The following is a 26,518-nucleotide window of genomic DNA, read 5'->3' on the forward strand; positions in this document are numbered from 1 at the left end:
AATGCATATAACGTGCTTTTCCACACACAAGTAACAGAAGCTATCTGAGGGTAGACTCTTTGATCTCTTCTGTCTTATCCATACACTGCTAACTCCATAGCTCTGGACCCCGTACATAAGAAATGTTTTCAGGTGAGCTAAAACCACTAGGTCACCACCTCAGTAACATTATTTATTGTCCAACTATGCTGAACTTCTTCTAAGCTGCAGGATACAAAGTAAATGTCAATGATCTGTCTTTTGCATTAAATACTTCATATTAATTCCATGGTTTGTAGACTTTGCATTCCAGGAAGGCAGTGCTGGATTAAGAGTCAAATAATCTGGGTTCTCAACTTATCTTCTCCACAAGCTAGCAGAGTGATCTTGATTAGTCATTTCAGATCTTGTATTTCATAGGATTGTGTGAAGAGAATAACTCAGAGCGAAGATGCTTCATGCTTAGATAAAATAAAATACATAGCATCTTTTCCTTCTTTAAGTAAAGGTCAAGATTACTTACACTATTTGGCAATATCACAGCAACAACAACAGAGTGGTCCAAATTATATGGAAATACTACTACCTGTTGAATCACAGTCAGATGAAGAACTGTGGATCTAACTCACTGATGTTTACATATTAAAAGTACAGTAATTCAAGAAAAAGAGGCCACTCCTACAAAAATGGAAGAAAAAAAAGGACAAAAGATACATAAAGGTTTTAGAAGGTTTTTAGCCAGTTTTTCCTATCAGTTTTTTAAGAGATGGTTTATAAAGATAAAAGATGGAAAACACGTAAGTTTGGGGGTTGTTTTTCCAGACAGCCTATCAGTTAAAAGAAAAACAAAGGGGAATGTCTTTGAAAATCAGAACAATATCTTTCAAGACTGGGATGTTCAAAAATATGAACACAAATATCTGAGTAGGAAGAAAAACAAACACAGTGCTTGGCACCTAACAAGGAACCGAAAGAAATCTGTTCCACAGACAGACACACACAGATATAGCAAACCAAGTTTTTACAAAGATGCAAAGGCATTTCAATGGAGAAAAGACATTCTTTTCAACAATTGTTTTTGGATGGACACACTGCCCAAGGCAATCTACAGATTTAATGCAACCCCTATCAAATTACCCAGGACGTATTTCACAGAACTAGAACAGATCATAATAAAATTTACATGGAACCACAGAAGACCTAGAATTGCCAAAGCATTACTGAAGAAAAGGAAAGAGGCTGGAGGAATAACTCTCCCAGACTTCAGACAATACTATAGAGCTACAGTCATCAAGACAGCATGGTATTGGTACAAAAACAGACATACAGACCAATGGAACAGAATAGAGAGCCCAGAAATGAACCTACAAACTTTTGGTCAACTCATCTTCAATCAAAGACTTAAACATAAGACAAGATACAATAAATCTCTGAGAAGAAAATATAGGCAAAACACTATCTGACATACATCTCAAAAATGTTCTCCTAGGACTCTACCCAAGCAACAGAAATAAAAGCAAGAATAAACAAATGGGACCTAATTAAACTTACAAGCTTCTGTACAGCAAAGGAAATCATAAATAAAACAAAAAGACAACCTACGGAATGGGAGAAATTTTTTTGCAAATGAAACCAACAAAGGCTTAATCTCCAGAATAAGTAGCTCATACGACTTAATAAGAAAAACACAAACAACCCAATCCAAAAATGGGTGAAAGACCTAAACAAGCAATACTCCAAGGAAGAAATACAAATGATCAACAAGCACATGAAAAAATGCTCAATATCACTAATTATCAGAGAAATGCAAATCAAAACTACAATGAGATATCACCTCACACCAGTCAGAATGGCCATTATTTGAAAGTCCACAAATGACAAATGCTGGAGAGGCTGTGGAGAAAAGGGAACCCTCCTACACTGCTGGTGGGAATGCAGTTTGGTGCAGCCACTGTGGAAAACAGTATGAAGATTCCTCAAAAGACTAGGAATAGACTTACCATATGACCCAGGAATCCCACTCCTGTGCATCTATCCAGAAGGAATCCTACTTCAAAATGACACCTGCACCCCAATGTTCATAGCAGCACTATTTACAATAGCCAAGACATGGAAACAGCCTAAATGTCCATCAACAGATGACTGGGTAAAGAAAATGTGGTATATTTCTACAATGGAATACTATTCAGCCATAAAAACTGACAACATGCCATTTGCAGCAACATGGATGTTCCCGGAGAATGTCATTCTAAGTGAAGTAAGCCAGAAAGAGAAAGAAAAATATCATATGAGATCGCTCATATGTGGAATCTAAAAAAAAAAAAAAAAAAAAACATAAATACAAAACAGAAACAGACTCATAGACATAGAATACAAACTTGTGGTTGCCAAGGGGGAGGGGTGTGGGAAGGGACAGACTGGCAGTTCTATACTGACAGGCATATGTAGAATAGATAAACAAGACTATACTGTATAGAATAGGGAAATATATACAAGATCTTGTGTTAGCTCACAGTGAAAAAAAATGTGCCAATGAATATATGTATGTTCATGTATAACTGAAAAATTGTGCTCTATACTGGAATTTGACACAACATTGTAAAATGACTATAACTCAATAAAAAAAATGTTTAAAGATAAATAAATAAAACTATCCAACTTTTAGAGGGAAATATGGTAGATGACCTTAAGACCTGGAGTGAGACAGAGTTCTTAGCTTGACACTCAAAGTACAATTCACAGAAGAAAGCATTGACAGACCTTCAATGGGTGAATGTATTAACACACTGTGGCATATCCCAAAAGTGGAATGATTGAAAAGAATAAATACAATACAGTATGCAACAACTGGGATGAGTCTCAACAGCATTATGGTGACAGGAACTTCTTTCAAACATTTTATATTACATGACTCCATCTAAATGACATTCTCAAAAAGAAGACACTGTACTGATGGAGAACAGATCAGTCATCACCAGGGATCAGAAGCAGGGAAACGAGTGTGACTATAAAGGGACAGCACGAGAGAGTTTTGGGGATGATGGAAATAGCTGGTACCCTGACTGTACTGCTGGTATATGAATCTGTGTATGTGTTAAAAAACTTACAGCTCTGTGTGCTAGTAAGTCAATTTTACAGTGTGATAACTTAAAAGACAAAATAAACAGTAATTGTTGTTCTTGCCTGAGATAAATATAGGAAAATGGGAAGGAGGGATAAAAGCAATGTGTTTAGTAGTGTCTCAGCCCAATAAGAGAACCTACATGCAATAATACACCTGGAATCCAGATCTTGGTTTGTGAACACCACTTCCCCACTAAAAGGAATCCAGGGCTCCTTGGAGAGGCAGCTGATTACAGGATTAGGCAGGGAAGTACAAAGGAAGACTGCGACACCTTGTTACACTAATAACAAAGTTCTCAAAGACTAATGGGGGAATGTTTTAAGAACAGAGAAGGAAGTTCAAAGAGGCCAAAAGTCGGGCAATGTGAGCATGGAAAAGTAATAATGGTAATGGATTGTAATTATTATATAACAGAGAATCCCTGACTGTGGTGATGGTTGCACATATCAGTGAATATACTAAAATCCAATGAATTGTTACTTTAAATGAGTAAATTGTACGACACATGAATTATATCTCAATGAAGCTGTTTAAAAAAAAAAAAAAAAGAATCCATCAGTCCTTAGGGATGTTTGAAAAAAGAGCTGGGGAGGGGGTGGGGAGCAAGGAGTGAGGGAGGCAGTAAAGGAGGAAAGCTCTTCTTTACAGAAGAGTGCCGACTAATAAATTTGGAGAAAAAGGACAGTGTGAGGAAAATCAGCATTTTGCAATCACCAATGTAATAAATGCTTCAAGCAAGAAGCATCCACAGATGTTAAAAGTACTGGGTGAAAGATTATTGGGGAACAGGATATTCTCAAAATATAACCCCATAGATTTCTTCATAAAAACAAAGGAGAAATGAACGTCTAGAGTACAGAAAGCCACGGAATGCCAACTTAATCAAATGATTATAAACTTAGTTTCACCAAATATGGGACATTATGTCACTCCTGGTACAATATTATGAAAGCACCCAGCATCATCTATGTGGTATCCATGCACACACACAATTTAATATATAACCTGAATGCAATCATAAGGAAATCAAACAATCCACATTATAGGAATGTTTACAGAGCAAGTGCCCCGGACTGGGAACATCAATGTCACGGGGGTGGGGGGGTAGGTTTGGGGAAACCTAACAACCGAATGCAGTACGTGATCCTTTACTGGGTCCTGGAGCAAGAAAAGTTATAAAGCTTTTATTATTGGGACAATAGGGAAAATTTTTAAACTGATCATACATTAGATAATATGAATATACCAATGTTAAATTTCTTGGGAATGACAATGGTATTGTTATGACAGGAATGACTCTATACTTAGAAAACATGCAGAGTATTTAGTGATGATCTAGATAGAATGTGTGCTACCTCCTTAAAAATGTTTCAGGAAACAAACACTGTATCGAGACAGACAGATAAAGCAGATGAGGCAAAACGTTAATCAGTGAATCTCAGGCAAAGAGAATATGTTTTAACTTTCCCTAAGTTGAAATTTTTCCAAACAAAATGTTGGAGAGGGAGAAGAAAAGAAAAAGAAGGTGTTCTATTCACTTTAAAATCTACTTACAACAGAGAAAAGGAAATGCATGCACTGATACGAAAAGAGCATTAAGAGTTCAGACAAAGCATTCAGAGCCCAACTCTGCCCTCTCTTAACTGCGTTATTTCATGTAGGTCAAATTAAACCACTGAATGTCAGTCTGCTCCCTGGTATTAAATAGGCAACTATCTGCTAGTTCAAAAAACGGTTTACAAGTTAGACAAACATTATAGATTAGTTGGGAATCAGGACCAGTTACATAGGGCGTACACACTTTCCAAGCATTCGGTTGACAATCATGACTCTTTGTAGGATTACTGTAAAGATTAAATGAAAAACATATGAAGAATTTCTGCTCTGGCAAGTGGCAGATGCTGGATAAATTCAATCCACCTCCCTCCTTCAAATAAAGTGACAAGAACTTACTGACAAGTTACTAAGTGCCAGACCCTTTGTTTGATGCTTTACTTAATCAAAACTAGTCCAAAACTTAGTGATTAAGATGTGTTATCCACACAATTTTTTCACACTCTTATTAAACACCTATAAGGACGAAGAAAGAGCTTTTGTTAACAGTTGTGTGAATCAGCATATAAATCAGCAGAGCGTAACTCCCACAAGACCTTCGCCGCTCACTATGAGATGTATCATTGTCTCCCCCGAACACAGATACTACTGGTATCGCCTACCAGACAAAAGACATACTTAAAAGAGATACTTGATTTATCCTCTGAAGAAAATTAAACTTCATTCCAAAGTGATTTTTTAAGTCGGTCATCACTCCAGCTCCCAAAACAGAAGTCTGGAATAATTCACAGGTAAACAACAAAAAGACTCCTCACACATGGATCAAGATATAGGGGAGCTTTATTAGAAAACCTGGTGTCAGTTTAAAAGATTCCTAAACACAAATTTAACGCCTTATTTCCCAAGTATAATCAGGATACACACAGAACTGGTAAGATCCACATGCTTCTCTAAGAATCATAACTTATTGACTAATTCCTTCCCATTTTAAAAAAAAAAAGAATAAATGAAACATAGCTGAGGCCAGGGAATCATCACGAATGGTTATCACAAAGCGTCCTGAGTAAGAACCCTGGTAAGCTATATTAGGAACTAGAGAAAGATAATTAACCTGACAAAACATCGTGATCAAATAAAGGACTTCAAGCAAAGGAGCTATGTATCATTACACTCATGCCTTCCAATGTTTTCATTAGATGGAGACAGTAAAGAGCCAGAGGTGTAAGCTTTGAGAGGCAGAGCTGTGGTCAAACTCAGGCATTTTGGCTGCAAAGCCCACATGGTCTAAACCACGGTGCTCTGAGGCCTCCAGGCAACAGCAAATCCAGCCCATTAGGGCGGTGAGGAGAAGTCCAGACACAGTGAATGATCACAGCGGATCAGAACAGGAAGACAGAAGATTCCAAGATTCCCAAGGGAAGAAGAAACACAGTGCTACAAAAAAAAAAAAAAACTACGATTTTGAGGCTGCCACACTCAAATATATGAAAAAGGCACAGTGCACCCCAAAACAGCAGTTAGAAACTCCAAGAAAAAAACATTAAAAAGTTCACGTCCCAAATGTCCCACAAATTAAAATACAGGATAAATTTTAGCAAGTGATGGAACGCAAGAAGACAGTCTATTTGTTCAGGTGTTGGAAACAGCTCTTTCAGGGTAACGCAGGGCCGACACAAAAGGAAGTATAACCCTAGCACGCTACTTGGCCTGGCGAGCACGAATGAAGTCTCAAATACTGCAAACACGAGTTCACTGGTGGTCAACTTTTAGAATCAATCCAGAAATGCCATGAAAGAAGTGACGGTGGCTGAGGAACAGGAGGAAAGTGTCAGCCGTCACGGAAGTGCAGACGAGAAAACATCACTTCTGAAAGTTAAGGAGGGTAAGGCGAAAAAAAGGACCTCATCTTACAAGAAGAAAATTATAACATACTGGGAGTTTGCGGGATAAGAAATACATGGTTTGACATTTCTAAAATAACTGGAGGAGTGAAGTTCATGTAACTGGATGGCTAGGATGAGATAAGGCTGGCAAGGGGCTAAATCCCATCTTCCACTCCAGGGACTCAACAGAGTGCACCTAAAACTAAGCAAGAAAGAGACGTATAAACACATCACTCAGAAATATGGATGTAATAAGGAGAAATAAAAAAGGAAACAGCTAAAAGCGGTTACCTCTAGAAAGTGGGACCAGGATGGAGAGGGACAGGGCAGGAGACATGCTTTTCATCATAAAAATCATCTATATTTTTTGAATCATTGCTAGTTATTACTTTGACTTAAAAAATTTTTTAATTAAGTGGTAAATTTACATTTTCATTATATTAAGAGGTCATTTTAAAAATAAAAGTATTTCATACAATGCCCAAATATGGCATTTTTTTCAGCTTTTTATTATAAAAAAAATTTACAGACTTTCATACAAGTTGCTAAAATAATATAGGGAGTTCACATATATCCTACACCTAGCTTCCCTAATGTCCAGAAATTAAATCACCAGAGTATGATGATCAAAACTAACTATCAGCAGTGGCGGGGGGGGGGGGGCGGGCAGAGGGGTATAGCTCAGTGGTAGAGTGTCTGCATAGCATGCACGAGGTCCTGGGTTCAGTCCTTGGTACCTCCATTAAATGAAGGAGGGAAGGAAGGAAGAAAGAAACCTAATCCCCCTCTCCTCCAAAAAAGCAAAACAACAACAACAAAACCCTACCGCTGTACCACTGACAGCTGTAATACCACTGTAATACTAACAGCTAAATCATAGGCCGTATTTGGATTTCCCCAGTTTTCCCCCCAATACCCTTTTTCTCTTCCAAGATTCAAACCAGGATCCCTCCCTGTGTTTGCTTGTAGCGCCTCCTTAATCTTCTCCTATATGTGACAATTCTCTTCATCTCGATTTTTCATGACTTCCACAGCTTTGTACAATGTCCCTCAGTTTGGGTCTGCCAGATATTTTCTCATGATCAAGTTGAGATTATGTATTTTTTGGCAAGAAGAACAAAGAAGCTATACTGTGCATCATATTGGCAGTGTATGACATCATACACCTCATTACTGGTAATGTTAACCTTCATCACTTGAACAAAGTAGCATCTGCCAGTTCTTCTAAGCGTAAAATTACTATTTTTCCCTTTGTAAATGAAAAATTGCTTGAGGGGAAATACTTTAAGACTGTGATACTCATTTTCAGTAAGTTAAATAATACTTATTGGTTCCTATATTTTAGAGATACATAATGAAGTATTTGTGGGATTATAAGATAATATTATTCAAGAATCTTGGATTGGAAAGCACTATTTATTGATCTTGGAATTTAGTTTTTTAATTCAAAACACTTTTTAAAAGGTGCCAAGCAATCAATTCAAGAGCTTTTGAGGATCAGGTACTGAAGTTTGTCACCAGTATTTAAAACACAGGCATTGCGCGCCCTCTAGTGTACATTTCTATAACACAACTTTTGCACTGACAAATTCAATTAAAAAGTATTTTCACCAAGGCAAAGAAATAACCTCCCTCACACTATTTTTCTGCTTCTCCACTAGTCAATAAATTATTTATCAATTATTTTGCCAATTAACAAAACCATCTCAATGCCAAGTATTATTGACTTCTTCCCATCTTTCGGGCTGTTTCTCCGAACACAGCCCAGCGAAGAAAAGAGGACAGAAGGCTAAAATCAAAGTATCTTTAAGCAACCTTAACGAACGAAGGCTAGAGGAAAGATGTTGAAATCAGTTTCAGTGCCTAATTCAGGAGCACAATTCATTGTGTTCTGCCTGTACACACAGCTCCACTTCCATCTTGTAGAATACTCTAACATTCAGAAATTGTGCTCCACCTCAAGTTAACAGATTTGGTCCACATCTCAGATACTACCACTTTATTTTCCTATGATTTACTGAAAAATGCGGAGAGCAATGAACTGTGAGTTTATCTGCAAAACATTAGCAGGAAGTGTAACCAGAAACACAGGCTTTGGAATCACACAGGCTGGGCCTCAGCTTCCAGACCTGCCACATACTGGCTGTACTGCTTAACCTTTCCACGCCTCAGCCTCCTGGTTTTCTTTCAATTAAAAAGAAAAAAAAGGGGGGGGGGGGAAGGGCTAGTATCTTATGGTTTTATTTGAAGATTAGAAAAACACAAGTGAAGTACATGATCCGAATTCAAACTGTTAACTATTATCACTGTGTGATCCCAGGGAAATCTAGCTCCAGATTGTAGAACCCACAGGTTAACATTTTCAACAGTTCTTTTAAATGACTCCCTGCAACCACAATCCTTGATAAAAAATTCTAGATTTTACCTTCATATTTGGTTTTCTAAATACATATAGTTTCTTCATTAATATCCCTTATAAGACAGTGTTTGGTCAGACAACAAGATAATATACAATCCTAAGACTCTCAAGAGTAATTTTTACCCACAGTGTTCACTGTACATAATTTGCACATATCTGATAAAAGATTCTCTTCATGAATAAGTTGTTTGCTATTTTCATATGTCATTTCAGAAAGTGCTTCACATACATAAAATATTCATAGGAGCAGCCCTTAACAAGAAATGACCAAATTAAAATAAGGGCTATTTGTGGAGGACACAAGAATACCAGGAATGTGATGAGAAAAGACAAGGGGAAAATTAAGCTCGCTGTTAGGGCAGAAAGTTTAGATGGCAGAAAACACAAACTTGCCTCGGAACTGAGAACTCTGTAATTCTGGCCAAACGCATCTTAGCCTGAGCATCTGTTGGAGAATTTAAATATCTAAGTACTTAAAACCAGTCTACTTCCGTAAAGTGTGATTAAGTCATAGGTTTGTTCATTAAATATTTTCTGACTATGCTGAATATCAAGGACTCTCCTAGGTGTCGGATTAACGGAAGGAAAGAAAACATGCAGGAGGCACTTGACCTCAAAGCACAGATATTCTAGCAGGGGAGGAAGGCAGGAAGCAAGTTTACAAACGAGAAATGAAGATAATTTCAGATAATGGTACCTGCTAGAGTACCAAGCGAGTGTTGGGGATTTGGGCAGGTGTATTTTAGGCCGAATGGTCACAGCAGGCCCCTGAGAGAAGGGACATGTGAACTAACACCTGAATGCTAAGAACAAATTACGCAAACATGCAGAATAATATGCTCTTTAAGACACTATTCTCCATGAATATCACTATCAAAGCCAATTCTCTGTTTACATCCTCTGATCAACTTTTCTTTTAATGCCATGTGGGCTTCTAGTTGTTGAGAACTTATTTTCTCATTTTGTCTACTTAAAGGTTTAAAGATAAGAAAGATATAAATATGGACTATCAATTTTAAATATTTATTTTCCTCCCCAGAAAAATCTGTCTGCATATAAAATGCAAAATATACAGCTCACCTCAGGGGTTAATATCATGGGCTCTCAAGTCCTCGATCTTCTCCCTTACTGGATGCGAGACTCGGGACGAACCACAGCCTCACTAAGCCTCAGTTTCTAAAAAGCAGGGATTGCGTTTTGGGTTACTATGAGGATTATATGAAATAAAGCATGCTAAGAACTCAGCGCAGTGACAAGCACTGTAAAGACTTGCAAGTATTAGCTATTATTTCAATTGCGATTTACGTGTTTTTAAAGAAAAGTATGTATATATGACTATCAAGACAGGTATATGAGATCTTAACTTCATATTCAAAACTATAAAAAATAAGTAACTTTGAAGTAATTTCCTGTTTTCAGAATAATAATTATAAAGAGACAAATGATTTTTAGAAAGAGGTTCCGCACTGGTGCCCGAAAGAACAAAGGTGACAGAAAAAGAATAAGAGTAGACAGACATCACAATTTATAGAGTAGAATTACATGTCCAAAAATTGCAGTCCAGACAGGTGCCCTGGATGTGAACAACAGGGTCCCCAACTATGGTGCTGAAGTCAGAGATGCATAAAAAACTGAGCTTAAACTAGAAGGACTGGAATAGACAGAAAACAGCAGGCTTTGTAGGGTGGTGACTCAGTGTCCCAGCCCCCTCTCTGCATGCATCTACCGATCACACTACAAAGCTACACACACATTCAACTTGCCAAGTCCTGCGCAACTGAGACTGAAGACACCTGGCCCAAGGAAGCTTTTGTTTCCCAGCTAAACAGAGTGACAGGTAATGCCTCCTGCCCTTCCCACTTCTTCATGCTTGGAAAGGGGCCACGATGCCTAAAAGTGCAGCAGCCATTTTGTAACCATGAGTAAATGAGCCCGAGTATTGAGGTTTGTCAAGCAGGATGAAAAAGCCTGGAGCCTCAATGCCTTTATGTAACTGGGACACCAGCCTCAGAGTGACCATCTCCAGATTTCTTGTTACAGAATGAGAAAAACATTTTTTGTTTAAGAAAAACCTTATTTACTGCAGCCACTGTAGTCAGATTTTCTGTATTTTGCAGCCTAAATGCCATCTAAACTAACACACAAAGATGAAGGAAAAGGATCCTTCACACGAGATGAAAAGCAAAAGGAACACCACAGACAAAGCTACTTCAGTATTTTGGTTTATGAGGCTCACATTTAAAAAGAAGAATTAAGAGCTAATTTATTTCCACCTTTATCCAATAGCTTTCCCGTATGTTCACACTGAAGGCGCATGCTACTGCGCGCACTTCCCAGTGAGCCCTACCCACAGGAAGTGGCATCCCCTCAGGACAGCACGGCCAACGTGCAACAACGGAAGTGTGCAGCCTCCCCACGCTGCACACTGCGAGTGAAACTTACCCACAGAATGAGGAGAGTAAATAGCAGCTGGTTTCATGTAAACAAAACATGTGAAAATATGTACCAAAGGGCTGAAGCAATTTTTCTACATTAATTTTACTAAACTGTTCCTTCTAAAAATGTTTGTTTATTTAAGAGACGATGAAAAACTGTAGGCTAACATCCCATATTTGAGAAGTAATAATCTTACGCTCTAGGATTAAAGAATGAACTATTGCTCATTCTTCATAGACCATCTCTACCGTAAAGTTATAATAATGTAAATGCAATTAGGTGACTCATTTTATAAACCGCTTGTGATTAAAGGCAGTAATTCATTTTCATTTGTTTAATATTCCCATTAATAAGAATGTCTCATTACGCATTTACGGAAAGCCTGAACAATAAAACAATGGACAGAAGCCAAGAGCAAACGGATTTTTTTCTTTTCCCATGAAGTTAACATTATGGAATTTTAACAGATGTTCTATTTGGTCATAGTTAATAAAATGAATTATGTAGGATTAAAACAAGGTTCAATGTGTTTGCATTGGATTTTAACTGAAAAGCAATTTCACATTAAAAGTTTGGAAAGATTTATCATCACTTTTTACCGCTTACTGTGAATTACTAAGATGTGGGGAAAAAAGTGAATTACTTTTTGAAAGAAACTAAGGCTTATCAAAACTAGTTTTTCAAGGTTTAACAAGATTGAGATCTTAGAAAAGAGTATGCTCTTTGGTATTTCATCACCTATAATACAGTCTAACAAAAGGCTGAGCCACCACCCCGCAAACGTCCAAGTCGCCTTAGAGCCCCCTCAGCATTCGGAGATGGTCACAGTGTCCACAGCACCTGAACAAAAAATAATCAAACTTTAAGGAATGAAAAAAACAAATATTTACTGAGTGCTGACTTTGTGGAAGGTGTTAAACCAGAGCCTCCACCTCTTACAAAGTGGTAAAAATCTAATCCCTGTCTTCAAGGGGAATATATATGCTGTCTGGAAAGACAAAGCATAATTACATGTAGCCAGGCAAAATGTAAAGACAGACCAAAAAAGAAAGGAAGAGATAAAGCCAAGAAAACCGTTTCATACACACACACACACACACACACAGACATGCAACACTGATAAAGGAGGAAAATTCTCATCGTTTTCTGACTATCATGAAAGCCTTAAAAGCACAGACTTAAGAACAGTAAATAAGTAATAGAAGTTCTAGCTATAGTTGCTTGAAAACAATTTTCAACAGAAAACATTCAAGTGTTGCAATCTTAATCAGAAAGCCTTCTTCTAAGTGGGTAATCTTATTCAGAGAAAAAAAATTCCAGTAAATTACCAATCTGACCCAAAAAGGAATAATCATAATAACTTTCCAACCAGTTTACATTAATAATTTTGATCAATTCAACCATCAACTAAGGTAACTGTACATTATTATAACCAATATGTTGTTTTTCCTACAGAAGTAGCCAGCGAACAGAAAATCAGATGCAAGTTGCAATTTGTTAACTGAATAAACAATTCCATTCCACAAGACATTTGGATAAAACAGTCTCCAACTGTTAGCTGAGAAACTTTTTAAATCCTAAAGGTTAGCTGGCCTCCAGTCCAAACACAACTATTGTTATTCATCCTCCTGAAGTGGCATTCACACGTTCCACAAGGTTGCATCCCTTGACCTGAGAGCCTGGAAGCAGGCTTCTTCACCTGAGTCTCCCAGCAGACCACACAGCTGTAACACCTCCTTCCAGAGACCACAAGAACCATCTACGCGAAGTTTCCAGCGCAGAGGGGCAAACATGAGCTCAAAGACGTTAAGTAACTTTTAAGTAACTTGCCAAGAGCAGGCAGCTGGTAAGTGGCAGTGGCATTCCACACTGGGATGTCACTTCCTGTCAGAAGCCCCTTCTGTTACCAAGAATACCACCCGTTACAGTTACCATATTTTGGACACACACGTGCGACAGGGTCTGTGGAAAGCTATTCACATTGGATCTCTTCGTTCAATTCTCACAATAACTTCAATACGATTCAAGTCATCAGTTCTCAGTAAAGGAATAAAATTGTTCCCAGATATATGTTCATGTGCCCAGGCTCACTTAAAATAACAACTACAGTGAGATCATTTATCACCTCTGAGATTGCAGTGGATGAGGCACAGGAAAACAAGGATCCCCCACATTGTGGGCAAAAGGCTCGACTGGTACTTCCGTGATGGACAATGTGTTGATGTGCATCAAAATTATAAACTCCTCGACACCCTAAACCAGGAAATTCTACTTTTCAGCATGTAATCTATGAACATCCTCAACCATGTCCGAAACAACACAGGAACAGTATTACTATAGCGCATCTGTCATGCCCACCAATGAGGGAACTGTGGTACAATGATTCGTTTGCACAGTGGAGTCCTATACAATCATAAAAAAGCAAGCATGCTCCTTATACAGTGATATGAAATGATCTCTAAAATATTTTGGTTAAAGAGACAAGATGCAGAACACCTAGGATAGGGAAGCTCTGGAAAAACACTCAAGAGACTCCTATAACACAAAGACTTTTGGGGAAAAGGCACTGAGTGGGTAGACGACAGAGCTGGGAGACTTTGAAGGACGATCCTTAAGGCTTGATTCCTACATGTTCATGTTCCCAGAGACTAGATATGGGGAAACTCTTACTGAAACAGACAATAAAGGAAACTAAGTTTGGAAAGCTGCCACATCTACCTGCGAGTGAACTTTGTAATCAGAGTGGGGAATTTTGCACCTAAAGGGACAGACTGAAAGCTTCAATGAACCTATCAACAGGATGAATGGCCTGTTTTGGCCTGCCTGCGTGCTTGATTTTGAATGCATGTGTAACAGAATTTGTTGAGAGACTTGCTTTACTGAAGGCCTGGGAGCAAAAGTGGGGTGAGAGGGGGAGATTGCCACCACCTATTTCAAACCTCCGCAGTGGCTACTCTCATCCACCAAAAAGAAGCCAGGAGACCCTCACTACCAAAACGGCAACATCCTGCCACTGAGGCCTCTCCAACCAGCACCTGACTGTCAGATTCATGCAGGTGAGAGTTAGAAACCAGTCATCTGTCCTCCAAACTCCAGTGGACATAAGTCAGGCTTTTCCAAGGGCTTTTCCTATGGGATCGACTCCAGTGCCCTGACAAATATCCAGCTGGGTTGAGAGGGTCAACCTTTCCTCTCGGCAAATGCCCCACTCAGTTGAGTGCTTCCTTGAAGCGCCCTCAGCAGGCCTGAGGTAAAGGGGAATCACTCCTGACTCTTCCCTGGGCGTGAAATCCCCAGTTCTGCTTCCATAAGCAAGGTACACACAACACGTGTTCTCTCACAGCCCTGGGCCTTTTCTTGTGTTGCTACATGTGCCTGTCTCCTTGACTAGTTCTAATCGCCACTCCTTCAAGTATTAAGCCCAGACTAATTTTTTTTAACGCAGTGAAGTCCGAATACCGCATGCAGCACTGCTTCCTCGGAGCCCCAGCTGCATCTCGCACACGCGAATCACTGCAGGCCTAGCACACCGCACTGCGGTGTGCCTACTCCCCTCCTGGACTGCCCCCCAGAACGTGAATCCTTCAGGGCAGAAATGTTCTGTGTGGTGCCCAACACACAGCAGGCACTCTTAAAACAACAGTCAAGTAGAATTTGTGGGTAAAATGCACTTGATGGGCTTAACTTTTTTTTGGGGGGGGGGGGGAACAACTTGTCTTTCTCTGCTTTCTTTTGCTTTAGAAAGTCCTGATTCACATCCCAACATCATGAGGCTGGTCTCCATAGAACTTTTGGGACAACCAACTCTCTGAAATGAGGCTGGCTATGAAAGCAGCTGGGATTCTGCTCCCCATTTCCATCTTACTGAAATAACAGCACTGGACCACAACGTTTGGCCACATCTCATTCGGTCTAGATCATGAGGAAAATGAACACTGAAAGTGTAAGGTAAATAGTGTAATCTGTTGACCTTGCTTAGACTCCATCTCAAATTCACAGTAACTAAAGTAATTTAGGAGAACACAGGGATAAGCACGCAATCTCCACAAACATCAAATACAGAGAAAAAATGTGACAGCATTCACAAAATCTAAAGAACACACATAATCTATTTTATAATGCATGGATTCAAACTTCAATCTCATTCTAATGGACTACTGCTAGGGAGATAAAGCTATTTTGAAGGAAAAATTGTACACAGAATAAATGTGTAGGTTTCCTGGTGATTCTCACTAAGGCTTCAATGTATTTTCTTATTGAAACAATCAAACAAGCTCTTGGCAAAAAGATTAGATACTGGTGTCAGAACGATGTAAGAAGCAAAACTATTTATAATGCAAAAATTTTGTTTAAAGCAGATACATCACTTTTTATTTTACTCATTTTGAAAAGAAGCTATGTTTTATTCAGCAATAATCCTTCTCTCACTCTATCAGAGAATCTGTACAAAAGCAATATTTCAACCAAAATCAGTTCTGAAGGATCTTTTATGAAAATGCATAATGCAGAAGACCCCAATTAAATTTCCAACAAAGCACTGCCATTTTGAGTAAACAAAGTCATCTCAGTAGGGTCACACTTTCTACAAGAATTGCAGCCCAGAAATTAATTACTAGTGTGACATATGTCAAAACAGATTTTCAAAAGAACAGAATGCAGTTGTAAGCATGTGTTTTATCTATTTGTTTGTATGCACAACCAGTATTCCCTGGCATGTGAATATATTCATTTATTCAGTATCTCTCAGAAAAATAAAAAGGCTCACTGGCCCCCCCCATCCTGCACCCAGGTGAAATCCGAGTAAATAACACATGTTTAGTGAGTCAAAAAACAAGTACAGAATGAAGATACAGTGCGGGTGATATTTTTGAAAGGCAGAAGTCATCTTCACACAAATAACTAATTTTGAAACATTCAGTCTGCCTTCAAAAAAGTTTTTCAAAGATATACATCAACTACACCACACTACACTAAAGGTTACTACTTTGTGGAAATCAAAGCTTCAAAATAACACGTAACCGTGCTGGTGGTTCATAAGGAAGACTAATCTAGAGTAAAAACAAACAAAAAGACTTCCTGGGAATAAAATTAGGATTCTGAAGAATCTCAACATTCTGCTGATTATCACAATCATTATTTAAATTAAAAACATTTTTATAAATGAAAACATTTTGGCACCTAAGGGAACTCCAGACAAAACAAAGATTGAGAGCAGAGGAATGCAGACTCTCTTCTGTATTTTAACAGAAAATCACATCCTAATCCTTTTCACAGTGTATATACCTACATCAAATCATCACACTGTACACTTCAAATATATCACAATTTTATCTGTCAATTATATCTCAAAAAACTAAAAAAACAAAAAAAACCTAGCATTTAAACTCATAAAAAAAAATCTTACGTCCCAAATCAAGATTTCTCTCATATTTCAAGTATCTAAAAATCAACTTTCGAACTTCAAAATAGCCTCTTCCACATGAGGCAAAAATTAAAACATGCTTCCTGCAGTAATACAATCACTTTGCTTTTTCAACCAAAAAAAGAAGACACTGATCACATACTGAATCCTAGAGTTTCAGGGTTGGAAGGCCCAGAGAGGTGGACAGCTTGCTCTGGGGCACACATACTGCATGTCACAGGAGGGCCAGCACTCCAGGCCAGACTCAACTTTCCAGGGCATCATACTTTGCTATTAGGAAGACAAGAGCTAATGGCTTGATTTTTCACATAAAAACAGACTATTGAGACGCTTGTCCGCTAGAGTGCTTCTTTCATTGCCAATTCTTCATGAATTCTGTGTATACGGTAATTAACTCAATATTTACCCTTAGTAGTTACTTCTTAATATTTCAGCTATCACAGACATGTAGCCACCCCCGGTGACAATGAAGCTATAGGATGGAACGCTCTGACCCCTGGGACTGCTCTCTGGCCAGACCCAAGCTACCCATTCATTAGATGTCAGAGCCGAGATAAGATGAAACAATGTTTTACAAAGCGATCGTAATTTCCCTCTGTAATTCTTTTAAACCAGTTTCTACCAAATACATTTCCTGAATGAAGCATATCATTCTTTGACACGTAAGTACTGGAAAGTAAGTTCCTTACCTCTCTTAAAACAGTGCTTTTGTAGCCTCTGTACAGTCCTTGTATGCCCTGAAACACACCAAAGGCCAAGAGCTCAGAAAGTTAGAACAGTAAAGACTTCTGAATGACATTCTGCATAAAGCAGATTCACCTTTTCTAAAGTTTCAGTTCTAAAACACTCATAATTGCCACAGTTCTGTAACGTCAAAGGTTCTGAACTGGCCTAAGGCATATAAAGCTCAAGCCACCTCCTGTGAAAATGGGACCATCTCTCATAATAAAGCTGACTAATATTAGTTAAGCTTTATTTGCTTTCAACATTTCTTCTCTTGAAAAGAATACTTGAGCAGATTTAGATAAACATATTTCTAAAACCAAATGCACAGAAAATGCCAATTATCTTTTCATATAAAAACAGATTCCACGGTTGTAATCATAAGGCATCACAAATTCACGAATAACCTCGCAGTAGTGATCGATACCTCTGAACAAGCCCGATCTATTTAATTAAATACACATGATTCAACAGGGACTTTTACTGGATTGATCTCATTCATAAGATTAAATATTTAATGTTCTCCTCACCTAGGTGACGGAAGGATCATTAAGAATAACTTTTGTAAAACTTAGACTCACTGAAATTTCCATGTGATTGATTTCCATTTTTTAAAAAAAAGGCTTCTGTATGAACTATAAAGAAAAGCAGGTACGTGGTCCCTAGTCACATGGCCAGCAAGAATGACTTCTGACCCACAGCTTAACATTAACCAGTACAAGAGAAATTACATTTTTATATAAGCATTACGACACTGGTCACAACTCAGTCCACTACCACAGGTCTCTTCCATGGCTCCTCAAGTTCTGTAGTGCTATTTTAGTACAGGAGCTTTATTCACTTTATATATTCACTATTTATTCCATATCTGACTCTAAAAGAACTGCAGGACGACTGCAACACAGGACACGTATTTAGTAGTGGCACTCACATGTGTGTTTAGAAAAAAGGAAAAATAAAAAATCAAACTAAAAATTTGAAAAAATGGGAAGGCAAAGATAATCTTAGCATAAAAAGTTGCTGTAACTGAACACTAAATTTAGCTAAGGTCTCTTCTAAGGGTTCTGGAGTTCCGTGGTGTTCACAGTAGCTGTCATAAAACCATTCTCAATAAATAAAAAAGAGAGCTTAAAAACATATTCTCACCTCTTGACATAAGATGTTAGAGAAAATGTGAAATGTTCCTGAAGAAGCAGATACCTGTGCCCTCTGCTTAACCACTTCAGAAGGGACTCGAATCAGGCAGGCAACCTGCAACACATCAATTTAATTATATCTTAGAAAAAGAAGTAACTCCTATGAAAATGAACATTTTTTTCTAAGCAAAAATTATAGTTAAAAAAAAGCATAATGTATAGGCTCAATGCAAGACATCAAAAGGTTTTTTTTTTAACCTACAACACTTAGAGCGTTACTGAACATGCACTGTGTTATCAGCCCAGAACTTTGCCTCCCTTGTCTCGTGAGGATCCTCCTGCTTCAGTGCCCCAGGCACACTGGTCCACAAGCCCCATGATGGGAAGAAGCACATTTACTCATTCTGAGCTCCTAGCACCTAGGACAGCATCCGGCTGCTCACATGACAGCCATTTCAAACAGTATGATCAAGGAGTGAAATAAAAGGGTCTTTGTTTGCTTTACTGGAGAAACACATAAACACGTAGAGGCAAAACTGAAAATCACTGGGCATAAATCCAGAAGGAACCTTACTCCAAAATGACACCTGCACCCCAATGTTCATAGCAGCACTATTTACAATAGCCAAGACATGGAAACAGCCTAAATGTCCATCAACAGGTGACTGGATAAAGAAGAGGTGGTATATTTATACAATGGAATACTACTCAGCCATAAAAACCGACAACGTAATGCCATTTGCAGCAACATGGATGTTCCTGGAGAATATCATTCTAAGTGAAGTAAGCCAGAAAGAGAAAGAAAAATACCATATGAGATTGCTCATATGTGGAATCTAAAAAAACAAACAAACAAAACATAAATACAAAACAGAAACAGACTCATAGACGTAGAATACAAACTTGTGGTTGCCAAGGGGATGGGGAGTAGAAAGGATAGACTGGGATTTCAAAATGTAGAATAGATAAACAAGATTATACTGTATAGCACAGGGAAATATATACAAGATCCTATGGTAGCTAACAGAGAAAAAAATGTGACAATGAATATATGTATGTTCATGTATAACTGAAAAATTGTGCTCTACACTGGAATTTGACACAACATTGTAAAATTATTATAAATCAATAAAAAATGTTAAAAAAAAAAACCCTGAAAATCAGCTGGTCACCCCGAACCTTCCATTCCACCCCATCCCCAGCCTCAACCAGCTCCCAACCCCTACACCCCCAAACTCCCCATCACCCAACAGCTAAAGAGTAACTCTCGGACCCTGTTCCAGCATCTGAGTTGACACAGGTCCTGACTGGTCCATACTCACATCTGACCAGTCAACAGATAACTTTAACAACTCCCTTGGTGATGGGTCAATCATATACCACCTTGAACTCACAATGCCAAGACTCTGCCTTCACCAACCTACTTACCTTCAGCAACAGTAACAATAAAGATGGTAACAATAAAGAACTGGTCAAACTAGAAGGGACTCTGCCCACTGAAGGACAAAAGGCGGGAGAAACATACAAATAGTTTCCACAATACATGGCTGCAGGGAACAGGGAGGGAGACATAAAACTGATACTTTAAACTGTTTGAAGGGAAGTCCTATATTTACACCTCCCCATGCTAAGCAGCCTGCCAAAGATACAATCTTTTTCTTCAACTTGCAATTCACACACCTGACTCCAGTGTTCAGTGTTTTGCAAATGATTGAGATCAACTTTAAAACTTTAAAAAATACACCTATTTCATACATAAATAAGCACATTTGAGGCACAGTAAAAAATGTGAACAATCTCTCTTCAATGACACATGCAGCTAAATGGAAAGAACAAGATATTTAACAAAACCATCCCATCCAACAGGGTCCACAAACTCAGACTTTTGTCTTTTTTAATCTGTATTCTCCTAACTCCTAATTTGAGATTACTGCTCAATTTGTATATTATGTAAGGATCTGTCTCTCCAACATTAAGAAGCTCTAAGGTACAAATCAGCAAATTATTTATGTAGAAGATCAAAGAGTAAATATTTCAGACTTTGCCAGCCACATGGTCTCTGTCGTAACAGTTCAAGTACACTGTGGGAACACAAAAGCAGTCACAGATGACAGGTAAATGAATGGTGTGACCATGTTTCAGTAAAAGTTTATTTCTCTTTCCCTTCCCCCGGGGCTACTGCTGGCATGTTGGCTTTTCATCCACAGGCTTGTGCTGCCTCAGGAGTAGCTCGGCTCACACAACCTCCAGCACAACCTCGGCACACAACTGGCTCGAGGCTAGAACAGGCCTCCTTTGTTTCAGATGACCCCCAGCGGGTGTGCCCCCTGGTCAGCATTATGTGACATGGCCACCCCTTAGTAGGAAGCTGAGAATATGCACATTTAGCAGAGGATCAGGGATGCTGCCACCCAAACCCCATCAAGGGAGAAGGAGGAAAGCAATTTAACAGTAACTCCCAACTTTCCAAAAAAACAATCTTTTCCCCCCACATGTTAGGCAAGATCAGTTTCAACTAAGACTGCTACTTGATACTTGAGGGGACCAGAAGTCTCAGATAGGGACTTGCAGAGCAGTGGATCAAAGGTCTGAACCAGCGCACACTTGAGGGTTAGTGGAGTTCACAAGAACGGTTTCAGTGGAGGGCTGGGCCAGGAGACCCATTACGGTGAACTCATTAGTGATTCAGAGATGGAGATGGGCAAGTGCAGACAACTACCACAGGAAGCTGGCGGAGACTCAGCAGAGATGGGCTCATAGCTAACGGCAGTTCTCTGTCTCATTTTATTTAAGATATTAAGTATCTGCACGTAGGATGGGGGAAAGTGAAGAGAAAGGCAGAGGCTGACAATCTAGGAAAGAAATGGGATAACACATGAAGACCCCAGAGGCTATAAGAATGAGAGAGCCAGGAGCCTAGCACATGCCTTCACTACCCTTTGCCTGAGCAGCTCCTCAGCATGGGGTACCATCCTGCATCTAAACTGGGCTTTTCGTGCACGGCACCCCAGGAGGGGAGGAGCAGGGGTCTGCGTGAGGGTCTCCAGACCTAGGCTCTGGCCTCGCCTGCGGAAGTGAACTCTCAAGCCTTCCTACCACCTTCCTGGGTCTAGTTTTCCTTATTTGACTTGGACCACAAACCTTTACGGAATCCTTTTAGGGTTTTGTTTTGTTTTGTTTTGTTTTTTAATTGGAAGTATAGTTAGTTACAATGTGTCGATTTCTGGTGAACAGCATAATGTCCCAGTCATGCATATACATACATATATTCGTTTTCATATTGTTTTTCATTAAAGGTCATCACAAGATATTGAATACAGTTTCCGGTGCTATACAGAAGAAATCTGTTTATCTATTTTTATATGTAGTGGTTAACATCTGCAAATCTCAGACTCCCAAATTTATCCCTTCCCACCCCCTTTCCACCAGTAACCGTAAGATTGTTTACTACGTCTGTGAGTGCTCTTAGGTTTTGACTTCTGAAATCCTTTTCTTCAATCATACCTTCTCTCTTTTTTTTTTTTTTACCTCAGAAGATCCTCTATTCTCCAAATAAACTATTTCTTCATTATTCTTATTTCCCAAAATAGACGGTTTCACTGGAAATTTTTTACTAACTTATACCATATAGTTTTTTTGGGGCGGGTGAGAGGTAATTAGGTTTATTTATTCATTAATTCATTTATTTAAATGGAAGTACATGAGATTGAACCCAAGACCTGTGCGTGCTAAGCACATGCTCCACCACCGAGCTATCCCTTCCCCCCAAATTTTTTTCCTTTTTTATCTCTATTGTTTTTTGTTTTTTTTAATGGAGGTACTGGAGATCGAACAAAGGACCTTGCGCACGCTAAGCACGCACTCCAACACTGAGCTATACCTACCCCCTCGCAGTTTTCTCAACATAGGACTTTCTCTTCTACTGAACATAAACACTGTGAGGGCAAAAAGAAAACATGCATCAATGTTACTAAGCTGGAATCACCTGGGGGGAGGGTGGAGTTTTTTCCCCCCACTGCTTCATTTAATTTTAATTGAAAAAAGTGTATCTACTATTTTTTGTATTGTTTTACGTAGCAAGTAAATAAAACTACCCAAGAGGAAGGGAAATGCCAAAAATTAAACATTTCCACAGAAATACCTTACCGATACTTCAGATTTTTAAAAATGTATCTTTTTCTTTGAACTGAATAGACTATCTGTATAGTTACATAAAGACTAGAATAGAGTGAGATTACAGGTGATGCTTCTCCTTTTCTGCCCACCTACATCATCTAAATTCTCTACAATGAACATGTATTATTAAGTTTTTTTAACATAATTTCAAAGGGCAAAAACATTTGTTATGGACTAAAGATTTTAACAGAGAGAGAAAATGAAAGGGCTAATTTGAAATAGGCTTTTAGATGCAATCCTACTTACTAGCCTTGACAGAAACAACATTTAGTTTTAATTTAGCGACAGTAACACACACACACACCAGATTAAACGCCTTACAACTATAGCCTATAATTGGGTATAAGTTATGTGATTTTTATTAAGAGTGCTAACTTTTAAATTCATACTTATAAACCAGGATAGAAAATAAAGTTCACTGAAACTTACATGAACCTAACCAGGCAGCTCCCAGCATCCAAAACTCATTAAGGAAATGAAAACAAATAAATAAGAAAGAAAAGAGAAAAGAAAGAAAAGGGTACCCTAACTCCTAGTATTTTTCAATTCAAGAGGTCAAGAGTGAAATATGACCCCAATATGTCAAGAAAGTAAGAACTGTCCACTTTTGTGGCTTGGCATAAATATTTATGGAACTTCATGCTTCATAACCCTCCATGTTCTTACATTATGTTTTTATTTCTTAAAAATGCAGCAGCAGAGAAGAAATTCTGAAAAGGTTCTCAGATGAAGAACAATCTAACAGAAGAGGTACAAAGCACCCAGCACGGCTCCCTGACTTCCACGGTGTGGCGATTTTGGCCTGAGAGAGAGGCCACAAAGTAATGCCAGTATTTCCTTCAGCAACTCCACAGCCTTCTGTTTGGTTTTCTATTAACTCTGATCTTTTAGATTTGAATCTGAGCACCAGAGTACTTCACTGCACAGGAACAAAAACATGTTAGAGCATCGCAGTTCTATGAAAGGAAATAAAGGTAGTGTCATCTGTGGGTCTCGTGGCAAATCTGTTCTTCAGAGCATCCTTTCCTCGACCACCTGGGGTTCAATATGAATCCATGACAGAGGAGGTGGTGGCATTTTCATTAAATCCCAAAATGTTTTATGACAAATAAGGTTTTTCATAAAGAAAATACACGTCCCCATCTTTTATCAAAAGTAAAATGCAATGCTGGCCTCGGTGGAATTTAACGTACCAAAAATTTGATGAACTTTAAATTAAAAATGACTATAATAATAAAGCTGCCACCAAGACTTTTCCTTCCTTGACATAAATAAAAACTTTTCTGATATGCTTTTTATTTGTTTTTGAAATGGAGAGTGGGATGTCTCCTTTTCATATTTATTAAAACACCAAGATGCAAAACTTTAAGTCCTAAGACTAAGGGTATGAAAGGAAAAAAAAATTACAGTGAACTTTGGCCTCACATTAGGTAAAATGAGTGAAGGTAGAGAGAAGGGGAGCGGGAGAGAGAGACTCTTAAAATCTCTGGTTCCTCCGTTGCCACAGGCAAGCTCCACACCTGCAACATCCCCTGCCGTGTTTTAGTCTCAATTCCATCTTCTCACTCTTGACATGCTCTTCAAAGTCACTGGGCATCAACCACAGTATCTTGTAGTAACACTGTGTCTTCTACCCAACTATTTCAACACTGACCACAAAAAATACCTGAATAAGAAACTTAATCAACAATCTATAAATATTCCTCTCATATTAGAAGCTAATTATGTCAGTACTAAATATATAAGTCAACCTGAGATGGAAGTTTCCAAAGGTCAGGGAGCTACCTAGCTTAGGAAGCAGGGGTAAAACCCAATTCTTTTGATTATTGTCTCCAGAATTATTTTTCATCAAAGGTTTATCATATTCACACAAAGCAAATGAACTTAAAATCTTCAGGTTTAATCATCAGCTAATTCTTCATGTTTAAACTGGCAACTCCATAACTACTTCAACAGAAACTTACATAAGTTGAATAGAGGCCATCAAAGTTTAATCACATTCAAAGAAAAAGCTGCTCTGGACTTTGCAGAGTAAACTCCACGTGTCAAACAGTAAGAGGGAGAAAGGCGGGGAGGGGAGAATAAGAATTCATGGCACCCTATAGATTTTTAAAATGCACAGTGATACTGACTTGTATTTTATTCCACATTCTTTGTGTAATTCCCAAAATTCTTTCTAGAAAGCAGGTTTCCAAATTAAGAATACCTAACATATCTTTCCTCCTACACCACCATTTGAAAACAAACCACATACAAGAGAATAGTTCATCTGTTTGTCAATTCTGCCATCTTCTGGTGACAAGTGGAATCACAGCTGTTGATAAAAGAATGCACTCAACAATTGATAAATTCTAACGTACTTTCCTCAGGGTTTATATTTAATCCACTGATACTGGGGCATAAGTTTACCACACCTTTCTTCCTTATAAGACTCTTTCCATGTATACAAGTAGCCAATAGGCATATAAAGAAAATGTTTTATTTTTTGCAGGTTATTAGCCTTCTCTTCCCTGACAAAACTAACATCCTTGATAAACCAGGCTCTAGACAAAAAGTTAATAGTCTTCTTAACAAAAACAATTATACATCTTGGGCCCTGTGTTTAAAAGTTGCTCACAGAATTTTACACAACCCAAGAGGTAAGCCTCACAGGACTTTTTCACTTTTATAACTTTCCATAACAGAATGGAGCCATGACTTCAAATTTGTGGATAAAAGCCTCATGGATGGATTTATAAATTTCTAACTATAAAATCTGAAAATGGAGATCGTTAATGCTAACTGTTTGTTTCCTATTGCTGCTATAACAGATTACCACACAATTAGTCGTTTAAAACAACACAAATTTATTCTCTTACATTTATGGAGAAGTCCAAAATGGGTCTTACTGAACTGAAATCAAGGTGTGAGCCAGGCAGCATTCCTTCTGGGGGCTCTAAGGGAGCATCCACTTCTTGTTTCTAGAATCCACCTGCATTCGTGGTTTGTGGTCCCTTCCTGCATAACGTCTTAAAACCTCACACTCCTGCTTCCCTCCTGCTAGGATCCTTGTGATCACACTCGGTTCACCCAGGTAATACCAAAGAATCTGCCATCTCAAAATCCTTAACTTAATTATATCTGCAAAGTCCCTTTTGCCCTGTTTGGTAACATATCTGCACATTTTGGGGATTAGGACATCTTGAGGAGCCGTTATTTTGCCGACCATCATAACCAAAGGCAAATTTTAGAACCATGCCTTGTCTTACTTTAAGAAACCCAGAGTAATCTGAGTTCCCCACTACCCAACTAACACACTTCCCATCTCCAGTTCTGCATCACTTCTGCCATCTTTAAAAGAATACATGAAAAGTAGCAGATGAAAGTCTAATCTTCGTCTAACTATTCATTCTGCAATGGTGTTTTATTGGCCACAGCAGCTGGGAAACCTTCAGTCACTAAACTCCTCTGAATTTCAATTTCTTCACCTTCTGAACTGATAGCCTTCCCAAAATTATCCAATTCTGAAAACGTCCTCAGTACAGCATTGTGTGTGATACGGGACGAGAACCAGTACTCACTGAACACAGTATGTATCAGATGCCAGGCTGGGCACTTTGTAAGTGTTGTATCTCTTAACCTGTACAAGACCTGTGAGTGGCATTAACCTGATTTTTCAAGATAAGG

At 38.5% G+C, this 26,518-nt stretch overlaps 1 protein-coding gene across 7 annotated transcripts in view; it reads right to left on the reverse strand.

The window, feature by feature from the left end:
* The window catches only part of SLC25A26 (solute carrier family 25 member 26), a 205,154-nt gene that overhangs the window by 62,065 nt on the left and 116,571 nt on the right, over positions 1-26,518 (reverse strand). For all 7 annotated transcript variants that reach the window (XM_032458128.1, XM_032458127.1, XM_032458129.1 and 4 more), the window contains 2 exons: positions 18,687-18,791; positions 17,507-17,554 (listed from right to left, as the gene is read on the reverse strand). In XM_032458128.1, the coding sequence (XP_032314019.1) occupies positions 17,507-17,554; positions 18,687-18,791 (153 nt within the window). The remainder of the gene's footprint in view (positions 1-17,506; positions 17,555-18,686; positions 18,792-26,518) is intronic.

Source organism: Camelus ferus, chromosome 17 (genome assembly GCF_009834535.1).
Source record: "Camelus ferus isolate YT-003-E chromosome 17, BCGSAC_Cfer_1.0, whole genome shotgun sequence".
NCBI lineage: Eukaryota > Metazoa > Chordata > Mammalia > Artiodactyla > Camelidae > Camelus > Camelus ferus.